This window comes from Perognathus longimembris, chromosome 21, assembly GCF_023159225.1.
Source record: "Perognathus longimembris pacificus isolate PPM17 chromosome 21, ASM2315922v1, whole genome shotgun sequence".
Classification (NCBI taxonomy): Eukaryota; Metazoa; Chordata; class Mammalia; order Rodentia; family Heteromyidae; genus Perognathus; species Perognathus longimembris.
The window spans coordinates 23,181,675-23,197,383 of record NC_063181.1 but is presented as its reverse complement, the minus strand read 5'-3'; the positions used below and the strand labels follow the sequence as shown (position 1 = coordinate 23,197,383).

The 15,709-nt window shown below is 36.2% G+C and overlaps 1 protein-coding gene across 4 annotated transcripts in view; it reads right to left on the bottom strand.

Moving 5' to 3' along the window:
* Tenm3 (teneurin transmembrane protein 3) overlaps positions 1–15,709 on the bottom strand; it is a 585,882-nt gene that overhangs the window by 42,173 nt on the left and 528,000 nt on the right. For all 4 annotated transcript variants that reach the window (XM_048330896.1, XM_048330895.1, XM_048330894.1 and 1 more), the window contains 3 exons: positions 12,910–13,177; positions 11,788–11,931; positions 6,868–7,117 (listed from right to left, as the gene is read on the bottom strand). In XM_048330896.1, coding sequence (XP_048186853.1) covers positions 6,868–7,117; positions 11,788–11,931; positions 12,910–13,177 — 662 coding nt within the window. The remainder of the gene's footprint in view (positions 1–6,867; positions 7,118–11,787; positions 11,932–12,909; positions 13,178–15,709) is intronic.

The window sequence follows — 15,709 nt, the reverse complement described above, 5'->3', positions numbered from 1 at the left end:
TCTATGATTTGGTGAAGTACAAATATTTGTTGACAAAATTTAGTGCCTTAATTTTATAAGTATACAGTAATGTGAATACAAAGCATTTTATATCTGATTACTTATAAAAACTGATAAGGCCAATCAGGAATGGACATATTATGATATATAGTTTGAGTTAAAAGTTTATGACTTTGCAAACATCAAACAGTTTGTTTTAAAGAATGAATGAGGCTGAGCTGGTTGGCTCACGCCTATAATCCTAGCTACTCAGGAGGCTGTAATCTGAGGATCATGTTAAAAGCCAGCCAACAGAGACTCTTATCTCCAATAAACCACTCAGAAAACCGGAAGTGGCACTGTGGCTCAACTGGTAGAGCACTAGCTTTGAGCTGAAGAGCTCAGGGACAGCACCCAGGCTGAGTTCAAGCCTCACACCAACACACACACACACACACACACACACACACACACACACACACACACACACAAAGAATGAATGAAGTCATAATATTCTTATATTCTTATTTCATAATATCTTATGAAACTAGGAAAAATGCGGGGATGGTGGGTTTTGGGTGGATGAGGGAGAATGTTGAAAGTGGTAATATTGACTAAGATGCATTGTACTTATAGATATGTTGCATGGTAACTCCTTTGTACAACTACTTAAAGATAATAACAATATAATTTTATTTAAAGTGATTGAATGTGATTATGTGATATACAACATTTGCCTTCTTAAAAAACAATACAAATAGCTGAAATGACTTTATATTCAAAAAAAGGTGACAACAGATAGAAATCGACTATACTGCATATTGGTGTTACTAATTCTTCACTCTTCTCCTTCTGCTCCTTCTCCTCTTTCCTTTCCCACTGTTTCTCACTCACACTTAAACACACACACACACACACACACACACTCTTTCCTTCCACAGATACACCAAGTTATATAGTTATTTCCATGAATTTTATATGTGAGCATCCAGAATAATTCTACAAAAACATTTTAATTCTAATAGTGGTGTAGCTTAGTGGTTTTATTATTACCAATTAGGCTAGGTTCTAATGAAACAGTTCTCATCACTTAATGGTCTTCCTTTTAAGTGCTAATATATGTACTTTATTTTTCTTGTAAGACATTCTATTCTTATAGTAATACTCTAGTGTTTCCACAAGTGTCTCTCACATTGAGAGAGAAGATGGCACCACATAAAGTCTATAAACTCTAAATGGCTCTACAGCTGTGATGCTGGTACAGAGAGACACAAATCTCTGAGAACTTTCTATTTTTGAGTCTCCTTGACAGATTTTATTGTCTTTTTGCCAAAAACCGGCAGAGGAAGAAATTTTGAGTCAGTAAATATGTTTAAATATGGGTAGTGATTGAAAAGACTAAAATGCAAGTCATTATTAAATAAAATATTTCAGAACTACTGAGTTGTATTAAATGATTAACTTTTGGTGCGAAAATTATAATGTCTCATAGTTTCTAGGGCTGAAGTTGGTGCTAGAAGTTTTAAATTTAGTAAGATATTTTCCTTAAAGCAGTTGTTTATTACCTTGTAACAAAGAGTCACATATCAATACTCCATTCAACACAATGTTATACTTGTGTGCATTTCTGACAGAAGCTGCTCTTTCAGACATATATTGGTGGTGATGGAGTCATAGCTCACTCAAGTTGGGTTTACTTTGAAAGACACAATATTGAGGAGCCTTCTCTAGTTTTTCCTATTTCTTTGGTTTTACAACAATAAGTACATACAATAGATACATCAAAGGATGCTGATTTTCATAAAATAACGTATACAAAATACTAAAAAGTTTCTAGTTCATAATATATAATCAGTAGAAGTTAGCTGTGTGTGTGTGTGTGTGTGTGTGTGTGTGTGTGTGTGTGTGTTTTCCAGAACTAGTGGTTGGACTCAGAACCTTTTCCTCTTGTTTGGTGTTTTTTGCTTATGGCCGGTGCTGTACCATTTTAGTTATGACTCTAGTTGAAGAATTTTGCTGGTTAATTGGAGATGAGAGTCTTGAATTTGTCTTCCTGGACTGTCTTTGAAGCTTAAAGATCCTCAGATCTCAGGCCTCCTAGGTAAGTAGGCTTACAGGCACAAGCCAACAGTACCTGGCTTAGCTATTCCTAATATCTGCCTTTATCCTGTCTTCTCTTAGATTTTACTATCCTTTGTCATAACTCTATAAAGCATATAAACGCAATAATTACTGTTGATCCAACTATGACATCCCAAAATATTTTGGAAAAAATTATCTGGACCTGGATAGATTCAAATCTGTTTTATTATTTCTGAAGTTATAAAAGTTACAGTTTAAAATATCCCAAACCATTAAAAGAAAAGGCTCATTTTCAAGTAGCCAGTTGAAATTGTTTCAAGAGTGATGGTAAAGGGAGATGAATCACATCCTTTTTCATGCTATCCTTCACTCTGGGTAAGAGGCAGAGCTCTTGGAATGATGTCTGAGCAGAGGTAGCATGCCCTGTAGCACTGGAAAAAGGATTTCTTGGTGAAAAAGCAGTGGGCATTGAAGGTCTAAGCTGGGCCCTGATAGTACCTGTTTTCTTCTAGGGAGGCAGCCATAAGAGAATGTCTAGAATGGTGTTTGCAGTTGTTTTTTTTTCCTCATCATGAAGCATTTCCTTCCTTGAAGACAGATATTTCTAAATCAAGGAAGCATGTATCCGCAGCTTTACAAATGTCTGCCAAACGAAAGCTCTCATTTTGTGCACAACTCTATTGTGGAGAAGAAAAATATGGAGGTGCATGGGGCTCAGAGAAGAGAATTAGCCTCTGGAGATATTCCCTACAGAATGGTAGGAAACAAGAACTGGATCAACTCCTTAAGGCACAGCCTGGAGTGGCAAATTTAGAGCTGGTTCTCAGGTTCTGGCCTCTGCTAAGTGAGCAAAAGTGTTAGTACTGCAGTAGTAGCAAGAAGTAGCTGTACTGCAGTATTCCAGAGAATAATAAGTTGGAAAATGTTTCGTTGTCGGACTGGGTGTAGGGATTCTGATTCACACATACAGCAGGTCTGAGACTGAAGGTCACCTTATTGTAAGCATAGTATCCTGACAGGGTGAGCTAGCACTTGCTTTCCTGCATCCTGGAGAACACTAGAGGCTGGTGTGTTGGTGTAAATGAGCAGTGAGTTATTACTGAGTAATGTATCTAGTGTGAAAACGTGAGGTTAGGATGACTGAAAACAGTCAGCCACCAGCCACTGGGGTGCAGGGATTTACAGAATGCATGGTTTGGGAAAACTGTGCTCTGCTGTAGGAGCCCCAAAGCGTTCCTGAGTGATTGATTGAGATTTTGCCCCTTCAGAAGGGTTTAAAATAACATTACCATTTTGACTAATAGCAGCAAAGCCCGAGAAACAGAGCTCATGTTAGGAACCTTTAGTCGACTTGATTCTCAGCTCATCCTGAAATGCCTTGATCACCACAATTATCAAGCCATCTTCCCTATAGTCTTATTCAATTAGACACACATCCAGTGGCAAGTGCAGGCTGGATATGCTCATTTATTTTGTCATAATTCAACTGTCTGAGACTAGAGGAATACTTGCAGAGAATAAGCCAGAGAATAGACGTTATTAATACTTTTATCTTTTCAGTTGGAAACTGCCATAGCCCTTAGCACACAAAGCATTTGAAGAAGCATAACAAATTATATTTATGTATAAAAGTAAAACTGCCTACTTTATGATAACTGAAAGACTGTTTAGATGACTGCAAATAGGACTTGGGATAGGGTATTTCTGTGCTCGCTTGATTTTAAACATTTAAGTCAGTGGAAAGTGCTGAATCAAGTAGTTATAATTTTATATCTAAACTGATTCAAATTCACAGACTTGTGATAGACACATTCTTTGATCCTTTAACTGGTAATAGAAAATTTACAGAGTTGATTTTCAGTTCTACATATTTAAATGTCCCAGCTGGGATTAATGAATTTAAGACTTTATTTTGGAATTTTGAAGAATTGGAAAGATGAACTAAACGTTGCCATTCATTGAATGATTTTGTTAGTAAACTAATACTATAAATGCCAGAGAGGGAAATGTGTAGAATATCAAAGAAAAATATATTTACAAACATTGTAGAAATTTCTAATTAGGTAAAAAAAATAATATGTTGACTACCTGCATGGTATAAGCCATCTACAAAATTAGTGTCAAACAGAATAATGTTGATGATGCTACTTTGTTCATCACATATATACCTAGTTTCTCCTATTAGTGCTGAGTTTTGTACTACATTACCATTTGTCAAAGTACTTGGAAAATGTCAAAGTATACGGTGATCAGTTAATAACACACTGCTTGCTTTGATAACAGCTGAAGAGCAATATTAAACCCAAACAGTGAATCTTGCGTGCATGACACATAAGAAATGTACAAGTCCAGATGCAGTAAGGATGATGTACAAAGAGGGAAGGAGATGGAGGATCATGAGAGAGGACTAACACTAAATCAAGATACAATGACTTTATATTTTAAATATAATGTATAATAATGTAGAGAAGATGAGGACTCTAAGTAACTTGTGAGGTGGTTTTGAAATAAGTCTAGCTATTGGCATCCCCGGGAAATCTTCCCATAGAAAACCTACTGGGACACATAAAAACAGGCAGTATAGTATAATGGAAGGGCATATATGTCATGGTGGTTCAAATCTCTGCTCCCTATTTCTTAGTTGTATATCTTGAGAAAAATATGTACATCTTCGAGCCTCCATTACCTCATCGCCCTGAAGGATAGTTGTGTGGCTCTACAGCAACATATATAAAATCTCTGGCACCGTGCCTGACATGTAGTAAGCCAGCTTGTTAAAAGGTAGCTGCTTTGATAGTTTTTGCTGTATTGCCTGCAGCATTTTCATATGACATTGGTGTGCATACCTGTTTGTCTTTCCTCTTCTCCCCACTGCCCCCACCAGCTACCAAGGAAGAAAGACTAGAAAAGGATTGATATTCTACCGTGGTTTCTAATAGCATGCTCAGTATGCTAGGGAGGTTTAATGTTAATCTTAGCATGTGACTGAGCCATTAGCTGAAAGTACAAGATCAATAGGGGATCTTGGAAAGGTCAAGGAACCTGGTCACTTGCATAGAGACAGCTATACATTTTTCAGTAGGGCTTTGGTTTTAAATTTGCTAGTCATCAACTTCTAAGCAACAGTTGAAATGAGTTATGTTGACTTATTCATCATATGTATATGATGAACGTACATGTTATACACAAGTATATGACAAAATATAAAATATTAATACTTTCTAAATGTTATAACATTAGATAGCTTGATGGCTGAACTACATCCAGCATGTCCTCCGTGTCCTTTTTTTTTTTTTCTTTTTGCTAGTTTTCTTTAAAATACTGCTTTTCCTTTTTGTTTTTTTTTTCTGGTCCTGAGAAAAGTATTTCAGCTAAAATACCCTGACAAGCCCTTACTTTACATGCTCTAGAGGAGTGTACAAATATAGATTTATTCACCTTAACTGCATCCACATTTAGCTTCTAAAAGGTTTTCCTCACCATAATAATGGCAAGGAAAGCCCTACTTGGTGAACTGGTAACTCTTCCAATTTAGGAAAATAGAAACCAGAGGCAGAGATGAATTGACTAGGAAGGTAATAAAGCTTATTAAGCTTTAAGATTCCACTTACTTGGATCCCTGTAAGATCAGTGAAGGCCTTTATCAAATTTCAAAGGAAAATATTTTCACTCTTAAATTGAACATTCTTTGAGCCCCCAAATATTATCTACATTATTTAAACTACATAGGTCTCCTTAAGATATCCTACTATATTCAAATTTTGTTTTGTTCAATAGGGCTTAGAATATGTAATCAGTCACTCAACTGAAGCTTAGAATTCTTGTTGTGCAAAGATATTCATTACAGTGTTTTTTATTACATGATCCATTTTATGAATCAACTTGAAAATATTTCTGAAATTATATGATATGATATATTTTACAAGGCATTGTATAATACTCCAATTAAGCAGTTTTAATTCCTTTGAATCTCTATGGTATCCAGTTTCCTCTCTCATGATGATATGTAATTAGAAAATAGTTTCAGAGTTATGTTGAAATGTAAAAAGGACATTTGAAAATATGCAATGACCTTTAAAGCAAGATGCTTACCTATGTCTAAAATCTTTATTTCTTGGTGGAAGCAGATAAAGAAGGTAAAAAAAAGCAGAGTTAGAAAAGACATCTAAAATATAATGAGATAAATATTTTAATTGCTGGTAGAGAAAATTGCCAATTTAAGCAGACATAACACTGGAAATGAAAATTGCAGGCCAAGATTTATCAAACAGCAGACAGAACAAGTTGATTCTGATAATCACATTTAAACAAAGCAAGAAAATAGTACGGTACTTTCATTATTGGCATTGTGACTGATGAATGGTTGGACCAAACTTGTAAAGTCATCAGTTTAGTTGATTCACTGCCCCATCTTGCTATCACAGGAAAATATTTTATGCCTTCGCTAGAACCACTGTGATATAAGAGAAATATCTATACCATAGAGTTATTATAAAGAAAAAAAAAACCCAAAGGATTTAAACATCAGTTGTATCCTTTTAATATGTAGAAAATTCACTGGAATTGGTGTTATCTTCTATGCTGGGGGATTTTTATATTCATGTACACATTTAGAATACATATATGTATATATGTTATATATATATATACATTGACATACATATACATATATGAGAGAGAGAGAGAAAGAAAGACAGAGAGAGAGAGAGAGAGATTGTCCTAGCTTCAATTAAAAACTGATTCCTTTCTAGGGAGAGTTTTAAATAAATTAGTATACCTCATTCAACAAATTGAGAAAAGACATACCTTAGTTCTAAAACACTTGTGACATTTCCAGAAGGGAATATCCGCCGGACATAGTTGAAATCCCCCACATACAGACTGCCATCGATCCCACAAGCTAGGGCGACTGGGGCCAGTAGTTTATTCCCATCGGCCTGACCATTGCAACTGGGGCATGAGATGCTTCGCCTCCGCCCATTGCCCATGATGCTGCTGACGACTGGAGGCTGCTGGGAAATGAACTGATTTTCCCCATTTCCCTTATATAGTATACCTGGAAGAAAGAAAACACATTTTTCTTAGGACAAAAAAAAAGTATGAAAGTAAAAGGTATGCACGCTCACTATAGAGTTACAATTCCATGCCTCTCAGATTTAGATAGAAATTTCTATTTAGAGTTCTGTTGGAAAGAAGCCGCTTCAATTATTGAGTGTAAAAAACTCTGCGGGTCCATAAGTTCAAGTGTGGAGCCCCAAACAAGAATCACTGACTGCTTGAGACCACACACTTGAACTTAGAGTATCAATGGCTGAATGACCATCTCTGAAGACTTATGGGGAGTCTAGCGCCTCTAAAACCTGTTGCAACGTCAGTCTTCTGAGGCCTTTATCAACTAAATCTCCTGGATAGGAAACTGTACTTTTGCTTCCCCAAATAGTGTGTAGTACAAGAAATATGATGTGATAAATAAAGTACATATGTTTAAAAGTGCTGTCTGTTCTGAATTTGAAAAAAAAATGCCTGGTGTTGAAAGAAATCAAAACTAGAGAAAAATTAAAAACCCAGCTCTAGACACTGGTGATTTTCAAATTTTGGCTACACCATGGGGTTGTCTGGGGAGCATAAAAAGATGCCTGCATTTCACCCTGAGAAATTCTGATTTAATTGATCTGTGTGCAAGCTCAGCATCAATTTTTCAAAAGCTCGTCAAGTGATATTCATGTGCAAGCATGTTTGAGAGCTAGTCTTCGTGTAATATTCCTTAAGGAATAAAAAGTTTGCCTAAGGGGGATGGGGATATGGCCTAGTGGCAAGAGTGCTTGCCTCATATACATGAGGCCCTGGGTTTGGTTCCCCAGCACCACAAATACAGAAAACAGCCGGAAGTGGCGCTGTGGCTCAAGTGGCAGAGTGCTAGCTTTGAGCAAGGGGAGGCCAGGGACAGTGCTCAGGCCCTGAGTCCAAGCCCCAGGACTAGCCAAAAAAAAAAAAAGTTTGCCTAAGGGGAGGTGGGAATGTTGAAGGGGTGACACTGATCAAGATGCATTATATTCATAAACTGCTTTGTGAAATGTCACCTCCTTTGTACAACTATGTAAAGATAAAAAAAAAAGCATTATAACGAACTTGAAAAAAAAAACCCACCAGTTTTCCGAATTGTTAATCAATGTTCAAAATAGTATTTGTTGACTTTCCGAATTGTTTTTTTTTTATTTTTATTTTTTTCAAATTTTTATTATCAAACTGATGTACAGAGAGGTTACAGTTTCATACGTTAGGCATTGGATTCATTTCTTGTACTGTTTGTTACCTTGTCCCTCATAACTCCCTCCCTCCTCCCCCTTTCCCTTTACCCCCATGGGGTGTTCAGTTCACTTACAACAAACAGTTTTGCAAGTATTGCTTTTGTAGTTGTTTGTCTTTTTTTACCCTGTGTCTCTCAATTTTGGTATTCCCTTTCAATTTCCTAGTTCTAATACCAGTATACATGGTTTCCAATATACTCAGATAAGATTAAAGAGATAGTGTAGATACAATCACAGGAAGGTGATACAAGAACATCATCAATAATAGAAGCTACAGATACACATGTGGCCCCCCCCTCAAAAAAATCTTGCTTGAAGTCTCATATGAAAATGTATGTAGCTGGAGTTATTCAAGACGTTAAACAGAACAAAATTATGGTGGAAAATTAATTATTATTTAGAGTGAATTCTGCTCTTTCAGATGTGAAAGTGTCAATAACCTTACAAAGACAAAAACGAGTCAGTCTGCTCCTTTGAAAAATTGGCAAAGGAATATTAAGTACTTTCATAGTTAGAAACTAGATTTGAATTGAGATTGCAATTTTATTCATTTTCCTATTCCTATATATAGATCAATGGCTCCACTTTGTTCTGATATACACAGGATGGGCAGCTGCTACATATTTTATGATACTCCTCAATGTGTTATTATCTGTATAAACCACCTGCTGCTTTGACTTTAGAGCTGCATATATTATATTTATTGGATGTTCTATTTTTCAAAGCAGTTCTCAGAGCTAATGACGATACTTCTTAGCAGATATACTGTTGAAAGAATAATCCCATGAAAGTACAAACCGAAAACTTGGGAAAGCATTTTTTTTCCTTCTACATTGGGGTAATTTTAAAGTGAAGAAGTGATCAGAATAATTATATTCCCCTTAGAGCTCAGCACATTTTAGATGGATTTTGTGATTACTTTTTTAGTGCTTTGCTATTTGAGTGATGTAATAATCACAGAAAATTTACATAAATAAATCAGAAGAGGTAAAACAGGTTTATTCAAATTTAAGGAAAATAATTTAAATAAAGTAGGATCATAACAAGAGACGAAATGCATTTTTCCCTTAAATATTCAAAGAATGCATTAATGGTATTTAAGATTCTTCTTTCTGTGATTATGTTATTTGACAATTATGGCAGTATAATTTCCTATAAGAGCCAGCCAGTTCTGTAATTTTCATCAAAAGACTCTTACAAGTTAACCTACTGCTCTGTCACACTTGATTTATTCAGTCATTGCTTTCAATGATCAGCCTTTCTCGATTCTCCTCTATAATGACAGAATAGAAAGATGAACATTAGAATATTTATTTCTGTGTTTCAGGGTGGCTGCACAAACACCTGTCACCATCTACATTCTTGTCTTCTCTTCTTCTATAAGAGGAGCTCTGCCTTGCCATGATTACAAATCGCTTTGTGTATTCAATTAGACACATGCCACTTTGGAAAATTGCTATTTGTCAAACTGTGCTTGGATAAAATTCCAAGTCATAATCAGTTCGTCCATGACTTAGGTTACTTACATTGTAAATTAATATGTATTTTATAATTTATAATATTTTTAAAGACAGAATTTTGGGGAATTCAGTTTTTATATCTGATTGGATATTTTAATAATACAAATTTTTTGTTTTAGAACATGAGTGTCACCCAGGCCCAGAGTTCAAGTCCCACAACTGACCAAAAAAAAAAAAAAGAACACGGGTGTTTATGTATATACACATATATGTCCTTATTATATATGCATACATACATATACTTGTAATGTGTTCACATAACAATATCTAGAACTTCCTAATGATACTGAAGGAATTACAGAGGCCTTCAAACTCTAGAATAGGTTCTCTATACTACTAACTCTATACTAGATCACTGGTTGTGATCTCATTGGTAAAATCCTACGACTAATTCATTATCTTCTATTCTCATCCTAACTATGCATTTAGAGAGGCTCCCTCAGTTTTGTTTATGAAGGACTTTGAAGGGATATGGAAATGTGTACAAACTGTGTACAATGTATTTTTAAATAACTTAAGAGCAGCTACAAGCATGTTTGGCACATGGCTTTGGGTATTTTGAAAGACCATGGTGAAGCCTTGTGTTACTCACATCACAGATTGAAATGACCACTGCTTCAGACAATGCTGATGATCTGTGAGCAGCTCTGAGATAGCATACAGAGAATTAGGAGTCCCACTTTCTTACTGTGTGTTGCATGTGGCACCGGTCATGGGCTTTGCTCCCAAACTTCTAGGGTGCAAACTGAACAGTAGCCTGATATTTGAGACACCACCAGAAAAAGGCATGAGCTTAACAGTGCTGGGAAGCAGTAAAGGGATAAAGAGTGTTTCTGGTTCCTTTCTTTTACTGCTGATTTGCTCAGCATTATGTAATATCTATCTCCTAGGCGTAAGACCCTAGCACGTTCTATTTGGTAACCCAGTACAGTTGGAGGATTGCAGTTAGAGGCTAGCCTTTGTAAAAGTTAGCATCTACCTGTCCCCAAAACAAGCCAGGTATGATAATTCATATTGGTGGCCTCAGCTACTAGGGAGGCAGAGGTAGAAGGATCATAGTTCAAGTTCAAGGCCAGTTGGGAAAAAAACATGAGGAGGCTAAAGTAGGTCACTTTAAGACTTGGTTTTTCTGGCAAAGCACCTTTAAATTATCTAATATGCAAGACAGGTATGCCAATAAAAGTTTAGAAACAGAGTAAAGTCAACAGAAGTTGTTTAATAATGTTCTTTATGAAAGGTAGGTGGTCACACTTTGTAAGCTATATATTTCTTTTGCTCTGTGTTGTATGACACATGATTCTCTAGAGTATATTCACTTACCCTGTGTACCATATCTGTCGTAATATTTTTGCTTTTTCCTCAGATTATTCATTTGTATGTCCTTAGTATTCACAAAGTTAAGTATATGAAAACCCTCACTGAATAGGATATGTACATATATATATTTCAAAAACAGTATAAATGGAACTGAAAAAATATCCAGATACTCATAACAAAAATGGTAGTCAGATGGATTCTTTTAAACTTCATTAAAAAAAAGTCACTCTGCCTCCATTTCTGGAAAACCTTTTACAGCTTTTTGGTTCCTACTCATTTACTTCTGTCTAGTGAGTCCCTTGCTAGGTGAACTTAGTGGTGAACACACTCGTATGGAGACCTTTCACCACAGCACCCAACTTGGCCACTTACCTTCTAATGGGAAAATGGTTATGATGATAAACATGTTAAAATTCAATAAGGATATGATGTAGTTCCCACACCAGGCTTTGATAATTAAAATATTTCTTTAGCATTATTTTCTGCCAGCTTTAATCCTACAGCATGTACTGGGTGAAATGTGGCTACAGCCTAATTGTGTAAATGTGAATAATAGTACTCATCTGTGAATAAGAGCTCACCATTCTGAACATCTAGGACGTGATGTTTGTCTAATGTCCAGCCACCCATGTTGGAAGCATCTAATTCATAACCTTGCAGAACGGCAGTCCTCTTTTCCCACAGAGTCAGGTCCAAACACGACTCATATTCATATCCAACTGACACTGGAATTAAAACAAATCACAGTTCATCTTCTCAGCTACATAGGGAAAGGCAATCTATCATGTCATTTTGACCTCTTTTTGCAATTGCATTTTTAAATTGTTATCATTAAGGAGGTACAAAAGGATTAGAATTCTATAAGTCAGGTATCACAATTATATTTGTACACTGTATTTCTACTTGTGTATGTGTGATTTATTTTCTATATAAGATGAACAATTTTCATACTGATAATATAAAAAGTATTGCTACAAAAGGTTTCCAAATGTTATTTTCTATTGATATAATAGAAAATGAGTATTTCCCCCATATTTCCTTCCATAATGGTTCATAACCCATAATGAAGTCTGACTTGGGTAACCAGTTAAATAATTATAAGTTAGTCTCAAATGGTGATTAGATGGTAACAATTAACAGTAATATTTGTAGATTATAACCATCTAGAGCTGTTTAGTTACCAAGACAATTTCATGATGGAAAATACTAATGAATAATGTTCAGTTGAATAAAAGAGATAGTTGCATTATAATATTTTATTTACATTTATCAGGAGTAAACAATAAAACTAGTGGCACATTCATATGAATAATTCACATGTGAAAAACTTCAGAGCTTAACATGGAATATGGACTTAGAAACTTAGAAAAAAGTAAGAGGTGCGATGACAACAATCTGCTTAATTAATAATGCGTGATGAAGCCAGATGCTGGTGGCTCACGCCTGTAATCCTAGCTCCTCAGGAGGCTGAGATCTGAGGATCGCGGTTCAGAGCCAGCCCAGGTAGGAAAGTCAGTGAGACTCATCTCCAATTAACCACCAGAAAACCAGAAGTGGCTCTGTGGCAAAAGTGGTAGAGCACTAGCCTTGAGCAAAAGAGCTCTGGGATGGCACCCAGGCCTTGAGTTCAAGTCCCCAATTTCAGAACAGTTCTGACTTTCAGACAACTTTGTCAATGTGCAGGAGATAAAAGTAGGACTTACCAACAGCTTCAGAGAGACCATAGACCTTCTGGTTATACGCATCTGTTTTATCCCATATGAAAGTATAGGCCAAGTTTGGTGAGGCAGGAAACCACTTTTGGAAGAGTCTCCCAACAACAGCCACCATCAGATGCACCTTCATTAGGTTAAATGGTATAACGGACTGCGTCATGGTGATCTTGAGCACTGACTTATATCCTGCAGCTCTGGAACTCAGGTAGGAAAGTTTCAGATCTGTTCCTGGAATTGTGGTTTCTTCATGGAGGACCTGGATTCGGACAAAGCAGAAGCTTCTACCTGTGGTCATGTATGACTTCTAAAGAGAATATATTTAACCGAACCTAACAGAGCACCTAAAATAGGACGCAGAGCAGTCACTATTCACAAATAACATGTTCGTGCTGTTCTCTTGCTCAATAATTAAAAATAACTCTGCTGCCAGCCTTTTCTCTCCTTCTAAAAGCCTCTTGTCATTTATTCTGAGTTAATCACACCTCGGGTGCTCTTCTTCATGCAGGAGATACGGTGACTGTACCATCAGGCTGACATGTACTGACTTGTTAGTTTGGTAGTCACAGGAGAGTCTCACTAACCCATCTTTCACCCCAGTCACCCTGGAGATTAGATCTGACATTTGTAAGATGGTTAGCTCAGAGCAGGGAGGCAGCCTAGGTCAAAGATCTGGCCTACATCACCTGGCTCCTTTAGGAATTAAACTTATGCCATGGCCTCATCAGCCTCTGTTAGATCACTGCCAGTGGAGCGAGGAATGACACGCAAAAAAGACCAATGTATCTCGGTTAAATTGTGGCAAGTTCCATATATCCATGTTTAGAGGTAAAGCTACAATAGCATGTTCTCCTACTGACTATAACTTGCCTTAAAGGTGTATACAATTTGTTTCAGGGAGCAAGTAATACGTACTTGAATGTACGTAGAAGACAATCCTGACATACATTGGATTTGAAAGTGGACTGTAAAAAGTAAGCAGCGTCTGCATAATGATTACCTCCTTTATATAAAATGGCATAAGTCATGTCCTTCAATTTGAGTGTTAAGCCATCAGTGTGAATTAGTTTAATGACTGCCAAGAAATTTATGGCAAACATATATATTATTTCAAAACATTACTTACTCATCTAGAAAAATACGTTTTATGTAGGATATACCATCTTTCCTCCTAAAGAATTAAGATTTTGCTCTACCAATGCTTCTATTCACTTGGTAAATATTAACAACCCTTCAAAAGCTTACTCATGTATCAATAAAGTATAAGGCTCTCTATGTTCAAGAACCTGTGGAATCCATCAATTTTTCTACTAGGAATTTTTCTTAAAAGATTCCTAAAAACACCCTATCAAGAGTCTTTACACAAAGGATTTCCTTTGCAGGTAGTGAAATCTTGGAATAGTGATTCAGGCTTTAGTATTGTTTCCCCTTCTTCCAATATTTCTCATGTAGAACAGCTTGGAACGACATATACATAATTGTCATCTCCAAATTCGAATAAGTAAAATCCCCAACAAGGACACAGCTATCATTTAACTACAAACAACAGAAGTAACACAAATGAATGGACTAAGCAGTAAACTTCTACCCTGACCTGAGTCAATGCTCACAAGAATGGGGACGTGTTGCAAGATATTACAGCAAGAAAGCATTGCTACAATAGATACACCAATTTATTATAGCAGGGAGTTTCCTTACCAAACATGCTGACTAAATTCAGTCACAGAACCATTATACATAAAAATAGTTTATGAATGTATACAGAATCTTTTCAGAGCTAAAATAGTTCCTAGGAGACCATGAAATTTAAGACTACTTTTCTTTTTTTCTTTTTGCCAGTCCTGGGGCTTGAACTCAGGGCCTGAGCACTGTCCCTGGCTTCTTTTTCCTCAAGGCTAGTTCTCTAGCACTTGAGCCACAGCGCCACCTCCGGCTTTTTCTGTATATGTGGTGCTGATAAATTGAACCCAGAGCTTCATGTATATGAGGCGAGTACTCTAGCACTAGGCCATGTTCCCAGCCCAAGACTGACTACTTTTCTAATAATGGTAAATACAGGGAATTCTTTTAGATTTAACTTCATTAGGGTTAGTTTGAACAACAGACTACTGTGAGTCCTTGGTGGCCCAGAAAATTTGTGTGATTGGACCCGATTGTATAATTTATTTTCTCTTAATTTATTTAAAAATTCCATAAATTTGATAGCCTTTTCATATGTAAGAGAATCTTTACTTACTATATTTTCCTTAGGACCTGCTAAGAGTTGCTTCTGTAATTCAAAATATCATGTGACATTACTAATTTTAATAATTGATTATTGTCTCTGTCATCATTAACCTACTTCCTTGCAACAAATATGTATAATTTAGTTCATTAAAGCATAATTTCCTCTATGTAATTTAGCCTTATCATGTTCTATTACATTAGTTGGAAAAATATATCCTGCCAACATGAGAAAATAAGCCATTAAGACTACTTTTGCCAGCTGCATCATCTGTTAGCCCCATTTTTGACCCATTAAACACTCTGTTAGACACCTCATCCTGCCAATTCCACCTTTCCAATCTCTGTCTAATCTGGTCCTGACTCTCCATTTCTGCCATTGTTGTGATTGAGAGAGGCTCTTTCTCTGGGCTTTGGTCATCTCTGAAAATGCAGTTAACAATAGCCTGCACATCGATTGATCTATCTTCTGTTAATTATGCATTTTTCCACTTGAGTTACCTTTAGAACAATGTCAAAAACATCATCATTATCATCATCATCAATAACAACACAAAACAACAAACAA